The sequence below is a fragment of the Phyllopteryx taeniolatus genome, chromosome 1 (genome assembly GCF_024500385.1).
Source record: "Phyllopteryx taeniolatus isolate TA_2022b chromosome 1, UOR_Ptae_1.2, whole genome shotgun sequence".
NCBI classification, from domain to species: Eukaryota; Metazoa; Chordata; class Actinopteri; order Syngnathiformes; family Syngnathidae; genus Phyllopteryx; species Phyllopteryx taeniolatus.
Window position 1 is genome coordinate 10,627,668 of NC_084502.1, and position 14,606 is coordinate 10,642,273.

At 42.2% G+C, this 14,606-nt stretch overlaps 2 protein-coding genes and 1 non-coding gene across 3 annotated transcripts; 1 reads left to right on the top strand and 2 right to left on the bottom strand.

Annotated features, from left to right (window-relative positions):
- Positions 1-2,388: 2,388 nt before the first annotated feature.
- On the bottom strand, positions 2,389-6,978 carry LOC133476587 (pancreatic progenitor cell differentiation and proliferation factor B-like). Its single transcript, XM_061770181.1, has 5 exons — positions 6,817-6,978; positions 4,521-4,630; positions 3,470-3,547; positions 3,321-3,393; positions 2,389-2,793 (listed from the first exon to the last, which is right to left on the bottom strand). The coding sequence occupies exons 2-5, from the start codon at positions 4,573-4,575 to the stop codon at positions 2,646-2,648; spliced, it is 354 nt and encodes a 117-aa protein (XP_061626165.1). The 5' UTR covers positions 4,576-4,630; positions 6,817-6,978; the 3' UTR covers positions 2,389-2,645.
- A 255-nt stretch (positions 6,979-7,233) lies between these two features.
- Positions 7,234-7,305, top strand: trnae-cuc (transfer RNA glutamic acid (anticodon CUC)). Its single transcript has one exon. It is a non-coding gene; the product is annotated as a tRNA-Glu (tRNA).
- Positions 7,306-7,766: 461 nt separating this feature from the next.
- On the bottom strand, positions 7,767-14,213 carry LOC133476579 (tumor protein D54-like). Its single transcript, XM_061770169.1, has 9 exons — positions 14,073-14,213; positions 12,419-12,531; positions 12,189-12,337; positions 12,009-12,056; positions 11,604-11,705; positions 9,778-9,804; positions 9,649-9,684; positions 9,515-9,563; positions 7,767-8,940 (listed from the first exon to the last, which is right to left on the bottom strand). Exons 1-9 carry the CDS (start codon positions 14,083-14,085, stop codon positions 8,929-8,931), a joined length of 549 nt encoding a protein of 182 aa, XP_061626153.1. The 5' UTR covers positions 14,086-14,213; the 3' UTR covers positions 7,767-8,928.
- Positions 14,214-14,606: the final 393 nt, after the last annotated feature.

Consider the following 14,606-nt stretch of genomic DNA (forward strand, 5'->3'; position numbering starts at 1 on the left):
TTCCCCTAGAAAACTCTGAGACCCCGCCCCCTCCTTCTCCACGGCTGTGGCTGTAGATGGGAGATTCCCGTTTGACCTTGCTGACACCGGACTGTTTTTACTTGGCTAGGATCGTGGGGGCATTTTTTTTTTTTTTATCTCCAATTCGTCTGCCAGGAATAGAGCAGCTTTTACGGGCAGGGGGTCGAAGGGCAGGCAAACAATAAATTGGGACTTTTACACGGCAATCGTCACAGTAGGAGGCCGCAGAGCTTTCCCAGACCTGACCGAAACACCCTTTCTCCAATCTGAGCAGACTTTGTCCAGTGTGCTTTGTCAGCTGGCCCAATGTTCTTTTGTTTCTCAGAAATGTTTGCACATATTATGGGGCAGCATGGCGAATAAGTAGTTAGTAGGTCAGCCTCACAGTTCCAAGGTTGGGGGTTTGAATCTTTTGCCCTGGCTTTCCTGTGTGGATGTTGTTTTGAAAGTAGCAATTGTCAAACAAGTACAGTGGAAACTCGATTTAAAGGAGGCTAATAGGGGGAGGGGTCGTCCGTTAAATCAGATTCGCTGTTAAATTGAAGCACCTTTTTTTTTTTTTGTGGCCTAAAAGTAAAAGTATGCTGGGATAGGCTCCAGCACGCCCGCGACCCCGGTGCGGACAAGCGGAACGGAAGTTGAATGAATGAAAAGTAAAAGTACGAAAAGGAATGTTTTGTACTTTTATTCACGGGCTAAAAACACCCACTACAGTATACAATTACTGTAAATAGATATAAAAAGCTTTCAAATGTTTGAAAAGTTTTAAGTTTAGCGAAACTTACCTCACTGGTGCAAGAAAGGGGTGATTTTGAGTTCCAACTGGGCACTATTTTCTGCCTGTTCAATCGGGGTCCATTAAATCGGGGTCCATTATATCGAGGTTCAACCGTTGGTTGAAGTGATACATCTTGACTCGAGACGCTTTTGCTCTGCTGAATGGAAATGTTTATATCCCATTCTTCAACATAACTAGACACGGTGCACTGCACCTCCTGTATAAATGGAAATGGAAAGAGAGAGCTTTTTTTTGTGTTTGCAGCATTTTGTGTTTGCGTCGCAATAGCTCTTCCATTCCCCAGTGTGCGTATCTAGTCTGTGAGCAGGAGCGACCTGCCGATTGGATGGCTCAGCCTAATCTCGGCCACGGGATTGGTCAGAGGAAGGACAGGTGTCTTTTTGAACCGCCAATTAATTGCAGTTTACCTGCTCTACCTTCTTCCACTCCCGACCTCTTCCTGTATTTTGTTGTTTGCTACTTGTGAACTTGTTGTGAGTAGCATGAAACGATCCTATCTGTCATATGCTTAGAGAATAGATACTATTACTGTAACAGCTGACGTGATTGACTCTAATAGAGGATAAGCGCTATGGGAGATGGATGGACATTTATTCCAACAACCAATGTAAGATCGATTTTTTTTGTTTTGTTTTGTTTGTTTCCACTTGATTTTGGTCATCTTAAATGTAATCCATCTATTGTATTTAGTTGCACATGCATTAAGAGTACAATGGTTGATTGATTGATTGAATTATACAAATCAGGGATTGCCACAGGTTTTAATTGATCAATGAACATTCCGTTGTAGGGGGAAAATTGCATCAGGTCGAAAAAGACAGTCGAGGTCAGAGGTTGTGTTTATTTGTAGGAGTACAGAAGTGGGTAGAGTAGCCACAAATTGTACTCATGTAAGACGTTTGCCCATTTGTTACTTTGGAATAAAATGGTGCAAGTAATAGTAAAAAGCAGCCCTCCAAATAATCACCTGAGTAAGCAGTGAAAAAAAAAACTACTCAAGTACTGGGTAAAAGGTAAGTAACCAGTTTTTTGGTGAAATGTTTTGTAGGTATGCATATTTACATGTGGTTGCTTCAATTCGGTGTTTATTGTGAGCATGAATTTGGAGTAAAATCAAACATATAAAACAAAATCACGGCTGTTCAAATTTATTGTGGACCACATGCGAGTTATGGATTCCCACAGAACCATTATGACTGTGAAAATCATAAATGTATAATCACGGTAATTATACATGTTTATGGGATGTGATGAGGTGAAATGATTCGATTATATCACCTATATATGACAATGATTGCATTCCGACTACTTTAATGGCAGCAAGACTTGCTTACAGTATGACCCACAAATGTTTCACAGCTGCCTCTCTCCGTTTAAGACTGGATTGAATTCTCTTTCACTTACTTTTGCAATGAGGTGGCGCATTGTGTAAGCACAATGGATTATGGCCAATCAATGTAGCCAAACCACACAAGACAGCTTGCGTTATGAAACAACTGCTCTGCTGAGGTCATGCAGTTAAGAGCTTCACAGGCAGGGTCCCAAAAATACAGTGCGGACAGCAATAGTGTAGTTTTATCTTTTTATTTTTATCAACAATGGGAAATCACAAGAAGAAAACAGATGAAAAACATTACCTTGTTTTTTTGTTTGTTTTTGTTTTGGTCGTCGTACAAATAAAACTATACAGGCAAAAACAAAAAGGCTATCTATTTACTGAAAAAAAGCGAGTCATCGTCACCACCACCATCTCCATCTGGACCGCGATAGCAAGTTGGCAGTGACAAAACCACAGGAGGAGGATGAAGATGAGGGCAAAGGGCGTCTAGGAAGAGGAAGAGGAGGAGGCCGGCGGAGGCAGGTTTGAGGCCTCAGACTTCCCGATGTCGCCGCTTTCGCTGAGCTGTCGCTTCAGAAGCATTTCCCTTGCGATGCAGGTCACCTGACCATTGGCCAATGTGTAGCTTCCGTTTCTGGAAGCACACAACCGAAGCAACAGTTGAGCGTCACCGTAAACAAAAAGAACTACCGGCCTGATGTACTAAGATCCCAAATTGCGTGTTAACTCACTAACAGATGGCACGTGCTGTGGCGAAAGGTGTAAAAGAGGCAGAGACTGCTGTATTTAAAACTATGTTTTAGTCATCTAGTCTTGAGTACGTGGTCATCGGATGTATGTGTAAAAACCTGGGACAGAACGCCCAAGAAACTGCTTTGGGAGAGGTCAGCATCAATTTATATAGCGTGCTGAAATGACCCACAAGCTAGGAGTTTTGACATAGGCGATATAACCACACTGCACGTGCTACAATAATCTATTTGCAGCTACTTCCGCCAGAACACACAAAAGGAGCTGTGCTGGAAGTTTGCCCATTTGGCAGACCCAATCCTGGATGTGCCCGGCTAGTAGATCAGCTTCTACATTTGTTTACATGACCAATCAAGTTTTTGCACACCCAAAACTTTAGTACATCAGGGCGTTCCCTTCACTTAAGCTTACTTTGGGGTTTCGGCTCCGGGTTTTGCAAAGAAAAAGGAGGTCCACCAGTGCCCTGAGTCTTGTCTCGGAAGTCCTGTGGGGAGCACACACCACACTTACAGATAGTGTGCAAGAACAGCCACCCAAAAAAAAGTGCTAGTGCTCCGTACCAGGGTGGTGTGGGATGACCTCTCCTGAGTACTCAGCACTGCTGCATGAGCTGCTGCTGGAGGTGGAGCCGATGCGCCCTGCAAAGCACACGCATTCACTTTCATTGTATGCAGCAGAGTGGATCCTCGCCTGTTTTCAGTGAGTTACATCAGCGTGCGAGTGTATGGGTGTGAGCTGTGGTTGACAGCGGCTCCGGCACGAGAGTGTGCTCATGCTGTTCTTCTGGTGTTCAATTAGCAGCTGAGAAGATTACAAAAGATTACACTGCAGTCTCCCACAAATAATGAACCGCGATACAGCAGGGGAACACTGCAATGTTTTTGTTCTCATTCCATAACGCTCTAAGATGCCACAAGATGGTGCCAGTCTCCTGGCTAATAGGAAAGTAGTACTTGGCCAAGGAAGTATGTTGAAGGAAGCTTTGTATGTTCAGGGAGGAGCTAAGTTTTAGCCTGGGTTGTTAGTGGAAGCGTGCGCCCTTCTGGGGTATTTTTTTGTTTTGTTATGTCAAATCATCTGTAGGACTGTTATTTTTAAAGGTAATGTAAGATTAATTGGAAAATGATATAAAATTGTTTTGCGATCATAGTTTGTGGTATATTACAGGTTTAAGTATTAATAAAGGCAATTACTGTACAGCAGACCCCGGCTATTCGCAAGGGGATAGGTCACATGTCCAACCGCAAATTCCAGAATGACGCTTATTATAATAGCCATTAATTCCCCCCCGCCCCCTCCAAAATAAAACATAAACGGATAATCAGGTAAAAAAAAAAAAAAAAGTGAATAAGCTGGGGTTTTGTGAATAACGGCATAGTCCCCCCACCCCCAAAAAAAAAAAAAAAGTAAAAAAATCAGCATATAGGTGAATCCACGAATAAATGGGTGTTCACTGTCTAAATATTTTAGAGGGGTTTCAATTAATCGTGTTTTTTTTTTTTTTTGCTATTTGCTACAAAGCTCTGTCTCTATCTCCTGTGAATAGTGGGCTTTTAGTGTATATAGAATACAGTAAAAAAGTGTGATATGTGCTGAAGGCCTGTGACTTACTTCTGTAGTAATCATGGGTGGCAACGAGGGAGCCGCTTGATGGAATTGCTGCCATTTTCTCCGACCTGAGATGGAAAACCGCTTAACTGATGGATAAAAACCGTGGGGACCTGAGGGCCAGAGAAACATGAGTTTGCAGTGATCCAAAAACAATACATCTGTGTTACATATTCTCTTCTTTTCGACAGACTCTTATGGCAGCATGGCAGCTGTATTTCAGTTTTTTCGTTTTATATAATACTGTTCACCTTTGTTACACAATGTTAAGAATAAATGACTTTTATTACAAATGCAAGCTATTCTTTTTTTTTTTTTTTAAATTGTTTAAATTACATTTAAACTAAGAACATTCCTCCTAAATGCTGCTCTTGCATTTGTTTGTACCGTGTTGTTTCGATATTAAGGATTTCATTGTACGGTAGAGGGCGAAACATGTTTCCCTGTTAAATGGATAATAAACATGTTGAATATCTATCTATATACGGTTTCCACTCGTGTGACACGGTGTATGGACTACACCAGTGACAAGGCGAGATTTCCAAAGTTGGAAACTCTCCATGGGAATTAACAGGGATTTATGGGAATAAAATTGGAACGTTGGTGCTTGCTTAAATATAGCGGGAATACGTTTTAGCATAATCCTGACTAAAACAAGCGGATTTCATGCTAGTGCAGTGGTATCTTGAATTACAAGTGCCCCGAGTTTTTCAAGTGTTCAGATACGCCACCACTTACGTGAACTGAAAAAAAAAAAATGGAGCAAATTAGATGATGTGATGCTCTCGTATGTGGGCAAGGAGAGCTATCTATTTTGCATGTAAGTCTGCTTATTACAAAACACAATGTTTATGTTAATTCTTGAATATAATACCTTTCCATTAAATTACTGTACCTTTAATTCCCATGGAAAGTTTCTACATTCACCCAGAACACTTGCAGGAATTTTCTACTATTTTGCAACCGTATTTTCTTTTTTTTGGGGGGGGGGTTTCTGAGTTCACAGGAAAATGTAAAGGGGATGTAGTATTTTCAATCGGAAGGCCAGCTTGGAGTCTTAAGGAGCAGATGAAGGCAGTGCAGCTTAACTCGACATGATAAGCAGATGGCTTTGGGGATTTCAAGGAGCAGGTGAGTACACGCCAAACTGCACATGATGCATAAACAAGCCACTTATACAGCTGCCCAAATAAACATTGGTGAATAAAAGCACACCGGGCTGCTGTATGCACTGAAAACATAAGCTTCCACTGTTATTAATTTAAAGAAAAAAAGAAGACCCAAATGCAACATGGGGGGCCTGGATATATTTGTGGCCAGGAAATGCTAATATACAGTATGACCACAAAGTAGCTTAACCTTGGTAGGTATAACATGCGCACGAAATAAGTATAACATGCACTTTAAATGGGTATACTTCCCAGGTCGGCATTGCAAATGATAATCTGTTCTCAATTGCCTTAACTGGATAAATAAAGGTTGAAGAAGAAAAAAAAAAGTACAACCCACAAAATATTCATTTGTGGCCAAGAAATGAGTTGCCAGCACAACATGCGCATGAAATACTAATTTGTGATAACGAGGTAGGTACAATGTGCAAGTTAAATATTTATAATGTATGCACTAAATACTCATTTGTGGCTATGGGGTAGATTTAACGTGCCCACGTTATATGTATTTCGTGAGCACAAAATACTCATTTGTGGCCAACAAATGGGTAGAACGTGAGCCCCAAATACTAATTTGTGGCAAAGGGGTTTTAGGTAGAACGCTCGCACAATATAGGTATAAAGTAAGCAAGAAATATGAATTTGTGGACCGGACAGTTGGGAAGGTAAACAAATGGAGCGCACCGTCTGTCGAAACGCTTAAGTAGAGCTTGAGGCTGGAGATGAAGACAATGGACCGGGATATTCTCATCGACTTTTATTTTAGGCTGGGGATGAGCTGCAAAGACATTGTGAAAAGCCTCACTTGGCCAGAAATGTGCAAGGAAACCGAGATGCATTATAAAAAAATAAAAAAAAAAAAAAGACTTTCGATCGTTGCTCATGTACAACGTTAAGGACGTCGTGTATTGTCGTTTCTCGCGAAAGTGCGCACCATTTTCTTAACCCACACATCCAAGTTGCTCACGGGGATTCTATTAAAACCACAAATGAACATTTCGCTCGCACGTTCCTCCAGTTTTGAGGCCACAATTTCGTTTCCCCCCCCCCCCCGCCCAACCCCTCCCAACGCCCCTGATGTCACATCTGGGGCTGCGTAAACAAGTCAAGTCGTTGTTTGCGGGCCTTACCTTTGGCTTGAGATCGGGAGGCTGTTGTTGGCCGCTGGTGCGGTTGGAAGGTTCGGATGGCAGAAGAGCTGCTCAGTGGTTCGAAGGGCCCATTTGTGGATCGGCGGCGACGGTGTTGACCTTCTCTCGGTCACTCGACGGCAGAGTCTGGCGCAGAAGGGCGGACGGGTTGCTTTTAACCGCGGGCGGGCGGGCGGGGACTGTGGCGAGGCGTGGACGCGAAACGTGACCGTGTGGATCGCCTGTGAGAACACGGTGACGTCACAGACCCAAAGAAATCGCTTTTGTCAACAAGCTGGAGCTGCTAACCGGAACACACAGCCCTAAATGGCATTTAAACACTAAAACAAATACACGGTAAACCGAAAGCGTTTGTCCTTTTATTTATATTATGTGTTTGTTCCAAAGTTGTATGTATCCCTGGTGGTCTAGTGGTTAGGATTCGGCGCTCTCACCGCCGCGGCCCGGGTTCGATTCCCGGTCAGGGAACTACCCTTTTCCCGCACCGCTTGTGACAATTTTTTTTGCCATGATGTATGGATTGGAGACAGTGGCACTGAAGAGACAACAGGAAGCAGAGCTGGAGGTGGCGGAAATGAAGATGTTGCGGTTCGCTCTCGGAGTGACCAGGTTAGATAAAATTAGAAATGAGCTAATCAGAGGGACAGCAAAGGTTCGATGTTTTGGAGACAAAGTTAGATAGAGCAGACTTCGATGGTTTGGACACATCCAGAGGAGAGTGAGTATATTGGTAGATGGATGATGAGGATGGAGCTGCCAGGCAAGAGCTCGACGAAGACCAAATAGAAGGTTGGTAGATGTAGTGAGGGAAGACATGAGGTCAGTTGGTGTTTGAGAGGAGGAAGGAGGAGATAGGTTTACATCGAAAAGGATGACACGCTGTGGTGACCCCTAACGGGACAAGCCGAAAGGAAAAGAAGATGTTTGAGTAAAATTAATGTTTTTGTTTAATTCCATAAACTACTGACGATGTAACGCCCACATTCTAAAGACCAAATTCCAAAAGGTCCAGTGTTGTTTTGGCATCTTATTTCCCCCCCACTGTTGCATTTAAAACAACAGTGCTGTTCAATCACTTAAAACACACAGGATATAAAACTAAGAAAAATTACAGAAGATAAAAACAAACAAAATAGTCAGCTGGGTTAAACTGTAGCTCACCTGCAACCATAGTGAGGATAAGCAGCTCAGAAAATGGTTGGATGGATGGATGATATTTAGTCTTTTATGGGTTTTATCCATTCTTCCATCCATCCATTTTATGGACCTGCTTATCCTCACAAGGGTCACGGGAGTGCTGGAGCCTATCCCAGCTATCATCGGGCAGGATGGGGGTACACCCTGAACAGGTTGCCAGCCAATCGCAGGGCACATATAAACAAACAACCATTCACACCTACGGGCAAATTAGAGTCTTCAATCAACCTACCAAGCATGTTTTTGGGTTGTGGGAGGAAACCGGAGTGCCCGGAGAAAACCCACGCAGGCACGGGGAGAACATGCAAACACCACACAGGCGGGGCCGGGGATTGAACCCCGGTCCTTAGAACTGTGAGGCAGACGCTCTAACCAGTCGCTCACCGTGCCGCCGACTAAATATCAAAAAGGACAATTTTCAACCTTGGTGAACAATAAAGAATTATAATATTTTCTATTATTGTAAGAAATGAAGAAATAATACCCAAAGCATAATTGTATTATAGCTCGGGCTGTAACAGTAAAAATCAGTTTGTTACATAGCTTGGTTTTAAAGAGCTATAAAAATCATTACCAACAGTTGCCACAGATAGCCATCATCCCTCTCACCTATTATTTATAAAATATAATGTACTGTACTGAAATTCCATGATTCACTTCACTTTGGATACAGTAAGTGAACAAAATGCAAAAAAAAAAAAACAGGGGCACATTCAATGACATTTAAAATGAAACATAAACAGCTTAAATATTTTCTTTTTAGGAAAGTGCAACATGTTGGTACTGTTGCTGGTATATTACATTTCACAGAAAAACAACATAACTGGAAAACATCATTCTGATGTGGTGAAGAACATGGCTCTTCTTTCAAAGCCAAATGTTTCAGACTGCCAGTCATCTTCTCTTCTGGAAAAAAATACATGCCAGTGATTCTCAAACATTTGACACAAAGTACCACCTCAAAATACTTAGCTCTCCAAGTACCACCAAATGACCAAATACAATATTAAAATCCGCTAACGTCGTAGGCTTAATTGTTTATCAAAAATGATGTAGTGTCCCCCCCCCCCCCCTAAAAAGTACAAGGACAAAAAACAATTACTTCATGATTCATTTGAAATGTACTGCACAAAAGGTAAATAAAAAGTGTACTTAAATACTGTTTTTTAAAAACAAACAGTTCCTAAAGATTGAATGCAAATCTATTGTACTGTACTTAAAAGTTAAATACAACTGAACTGTACTTAAGAATGTAATGGTTGAAAAGTTAAAAATGTATTCTACTGGATTTTTTAAAAAAAAGTTTAAACAGGCTGTATGCCTCACTACAAGATTCATCCTAATACATCTGATTGCACTGCACGTTTTAATTTTTTTTTTTTTTAATTCAGGGATTTTTCCACGTACCACGAGAGAGCACTCGCATACCACTTGTGATACTCATACTACACTTTGAGAATCACTGCCTTAATGGACTCACCTTCACACTGCCAACCATTTCCTCCAAAGACTTGAATGTGGAGGAGTGTCTAGGAAGAAAAAGCATATTTGTTCAGATTTTCTTGAATTTGTGATTGCGGTAAAGTCTGAAAAATTGCATTGCCACATAGTCACCTCATAGATGGCACACTCATGGTGTGGCTCAGCGTGCTTTCATGACATGAGAGAGATGTATATTAGACAGTTGAGCATTATCTTGACATGTATTATACCGCATATGGTATGTATACTCGCAAAGCTTACCGTGGTGGGCTCGGAAGAGGCAGAGCTCTGTGTTTGCAGCGTGAACACACACACACAAAAAAACCAGAAGCACAAATGAGTAACTAGCTTTGGTGTCATTTCATTTTACTCGAGCTTGGGTGGAGCAGAAGTTGGACACTCGAGTCACATGACTTGAATTAAGTCATACAGCGCCACGAAAAAGTATTGGCCCCCTTCTCGTTTGTTATATTTGAGGATAAACTTCCATATTTTGACCGTGCGACCCGTCTCATTTTTATTAAGATATTGCCGCACACTTTGGGCACCGCTGCTCGTTTGCTGCATGATGGACACACCACCTGTTGATGAATTAATTAATCATCCTTTTGCTATCACCATCACTGCAAAGTGGTCAAGTTGACGCAGTGACTAGTCGACTAGTCTGTTCGACCCCTACTGTGATGCGGAGTACAGGGAGGGAGGGAGCGCCAAAAATGATCCATTTTGGATTCAAAGAGTATACTTTTGATGAAAGCGAAAGGAGGAGAATGCCGTAAAATAAACAAAGTTCATACCACCCAAGCGCCAAAAATGATCCATTTTGGATTCAAAGAGTATACTTTTGATGAAAGCGAAAGGAGGAGAATGCCGTAAAATAAACAAAGTTCATACCACCCAAGCAATGCATGCACATAATGCAGCAATAATAAAGAATTTACAATTGCCTCTTCCGAAGAATCCATATTTTTCCCCACTCACTGTCCTTCAAAACAGAATAATGTTGTAGAATCATCACATACAAGGGGCTGCATACTTTATATCGAAGTGACGGTTTTGGCTGTTGTAATGCTGAATTCCAGTGTAGAGCGCGACAGAATTGACATATTATAGGTTTCAGTTCGAATGTGAGTCATGGCAAGTGAGCGAATGCTTGTGGCAATATAGTGTAGGTGCCACGGAGCAAGATGCACTTGCTTGGCCCAAATAATAACTTGATTGGACTTGCTTGAAATTTAGTGGCGACTCCACTTGCTCAATTTTTGCCACAGTAAAATGGGACTTGCTTTAAACTCGAAGATCCCTCAGGCGGCACTGCATCAAAAAAACGACATCCATGTGTAAAGGATATCACCACATGGGCTCAGGAACAGGAGGAAGGAAGGTGCTGGAATATCACCCTTCAAGCTGCTTTGCTTGTCGCCATATCTGTTGTTTAACCTCGCTAATTACTTGTATCTGTTGGCTTTTCGTTTCGTCGTTTCCAGAATTACGTAAGGTGAGTTTTTGTTTCTTTTTTTCCCCTAGTGTAGGTAAGATTCTATTTTTTGACCAGTGCCTCTCTTCCAATGGGGTTTTGTCCACCTCTTTTTCTTTGCAATTTATCTACATGTACGCCGACCTTTTGTCGTCATTTTTTACATTTTTGTTACTTTGACTTGTGCTTCACTCGTGTGTGTTCTTTTGGTTCAATCAAGCCTAAGCAATTGTTCAACCTTGAAGTGATTCATCCTTTGGTGGTTTGCAGATGTTAACACACCCCTGTGAGAAAATGCCTTCTGCAAATCCGATAATGGAGGGCCTAGTCTGTCCCTTTAGAAGTGCCTACTAGCGCTCGTCTGTACAACAACGACACTACTTACGACATTCACTTAACTTATCCTCCTGACCCACAGGTTCCCCTGGATTCATTTTGATTGATTGAAAAAAACTTAACCTTTTTGTGGTTGGTGGCGCAACCCTAAACAAACTAAAGTTTTGTCATGGTTTCAGTTCAGGTTAGTAGCAGTCAATCACTTTCTCCCACTCGGACGTATCCTGGCATCTATTGTTTACAACCATTATGAAAAGGAGCCATTGGAGGGTACCTCATCGACGCCAGCCTCCTGGTGATGACCACACCCATGTTGGACAATGCAGAAGAAGTCACATGACCTGCATGAGCAAGACCTTCCTTGGTCCTCACACATCTACAGCCAAAAGGAAATGGAAGGGATAAGAAGCGGAAGAAAGAGTGTCTACTTGACACACACAAAGGTAACAGAAGGCCTGCACATACGCTTCATGCCGGACCTCCTGCTAATACCGCTGTTCCTTGTACTAATTCAGGCTGTAAGGCTATTAACAGAGCACCAATCCTATTGGACTCAGAAAATCCAATCACTGGGTCCTTTGAGGGAACCTTAACATGTGAGCACCTGACAAAAACAACAGGGAGTCCCAAATACGATGAATGTCACGTTCTTTTTCAAGAAGGAGAAGCAAACACTCACACGTTGGAGTTGTTGATGTCATCCAAGACTGCAGAGGCTGTGAGATACCTGCAGAAACAAACATTTTGACACATCCTGACACTAATTAGAAGATAATTCCTGGTTGCGTAATCACAAGCAGGTATGAGTAGCAATGAAAACGGTGATCTAATGGTTCAAACACGCGATGAGCGCACTCACGGTGAAGAGGTCTGCACTTCTTGCCAGCCTTTGGACAGGTTCTCTTTGAGGTTACTGAGAGGGCCCATACCCAGCTGCCTCCTGATATCTGCAGCGTCTCCCTCTTTGGTCAGCAACACCTGCCTAAGAGTCTGAATTTCCTCTTCCATCTGGTAACAAAAACACACACAAGATGAATTCAATGAGGGTGCAGGCAGTTTGGTGACACCTTTCAAAAAATGAAGTCTCACCTTGGCAAGTTCAAACCTCAGATTGTCTTTCTCCACATCGCTTAGATCTGTGGGGGGGAATCCGTTTCCTGGCATGCTGGAGGAGAAACTCATGGATGAAGTCCCGCCAAAACCTTTAGCAGAATGAGAGATGGGTCACCACCATATCGATTAATCAATACCGGGAACGCCATGCCACACTAAATTTCATTTTGAAAATCAATTAATTGTACGGATATTAGTATTTGAATTATTCGCAATTGTTATCATACAAAAGGTAATAATTGTTTCTAAGAAAAAAAAAATTGTGTGGTAACACTTCAAAAGTCAAAATGTCTTTATCATTGTGTCCCAAATGAAAAGAAAATCCTTACTATGCATTTTCAATGAAAACTACCACAAATGCATCTTAGTGTCTGAAGAGTTAAGAGCGCGTTGTTTTACAAATGGTCCTTCAATGTCACTCAAGCTATCTTTACCATTAATGTCGCTGGAGGGAGCCGCCTGATGTTGCTTACACCAGAGGGCTCTCTGATCTGAAGTGCCAGGATGTGGCAGCCATTTTGCATTTACACGATGGCAGACAGTAAAATAGATGGTGTTATTTCTGAGGTATGTATGAATTTGTGAAAGTGTCAGAAAAATTGTATGGGCTCTATTTTTGTAGACGTGCCTCTGCGGCGGGGCCCAAATGCCGGCGTATCTTGATTATCGTGCAAGAGCAAGGCTCCCTGCGCATGTTTTCCAATTTGGCAGACTAGTCTGCACCAAATTGTGTGTTCCGGCACAGCAGAGGGACATGTGCCTGCTGGAGTGACAATTTGGTGGCAGAAAGCCAATCTAAATTCAAGGTAGACTGCTGTTCTAATGCGATTTTTGTGAATTTGATCAGGGCACAGGCAGACAGATATTGAGCTCTGCATACATATTTAAGTCACCAGCAGTTATCACCAGCTCCTTCTGTGTGCCCGCTCACACTGTACGTTGCCACAGCAGGGCTGGAGTAGTGAAAAGGCTCCACTCACGCACACATCGCTGCAATTACGCATGGTCCTCTTCAGCATCGATATGTCCCCATACGAGACTGTGAGTGCACCACATTTAAAGGGAATGTGAGGAGCCGCTTTGATTGACCAATTCATTTGAAATAATCCGAATTTCTGTGTTTAGTAAGCTTTCCGTTGATACCAAACCTTTGAAAATAGGATAAAGATGAAGAAAGTTATGAAAGCTTGAAACTCAGATTCCATTTTTTTTTTTAAATAAAAAAATCACACCTAAAATTTTGACCCCCATTGACTTTGCATTAAGACGTTGACCATAAGTTCACCGGAGTTGAAAGAGTCGTGACTTTCTTCATATTTGTGACAGGAAAATGATACTTATATCACTGGGAAAGATCTTTCCGAGAATGCTCGTGTAAATGAATTAAACTTGAAATATATGTACACATACCTACTGAAATAGAGTCAATAGACACAGATAGAGCTGTCCACAGTGCTGATCTCTGTGCTAGTTGTGGCTAGCGGCTAATACTACCTGTTGTACACAGTCAAGCTAATGTTAGCTCAGGCAGAAGGCACAGATCAGTAAAACAAAAACAAACAAAAGAAAAAACTACTGCACTTAGCATATGTGACTAGAGATATAAAACAAACGGGTGAGGTGATCTTACCCGGTCGGTCCATGGCGTGTTGTCGGGTTTCGAACAAGGCTCGTCTGTATGACTGTTTCCATCCAATCAGCCCAAGTGGGACAGCAGCGGGAGGCGCATGCGCATGCGCACGCACGCACGCAAAGGATCACTCAGGCTATTAATGGAAATACATTACACACACGAGAGATCTTTCGCTCTGTGTGTGGGTGTGTGAGATGCTTTTTTGGTTTGAGTGAGAAATGTTTGCGTGTGTGTGAGTTTTTGCATGAGTGAGTGTTTGTTGGTCGTGAGAGGTTTTTTGGGTGAGGTGAGTAGTTGGGTGTGAGTGAGGATTTCATGTGAGAGGGTTTTTGATTAGTGTGAGAGGTTTGAGTGGATGTGCTTTTTTTAGTGTGGGTGAGAGTGTTTTGTCATTTTTTTGGGTGCAGAGGAGAGATTTTTTTGGGCTCGTGTGAAGTTTTGTGGGGTGAATGTGAGTTTTTTTGATGAGTGTAAGAAGTTTAAATATGGATGTGAGAGGTTTTTGGGTGCATGCGAGTTTTTGGGTTAGTG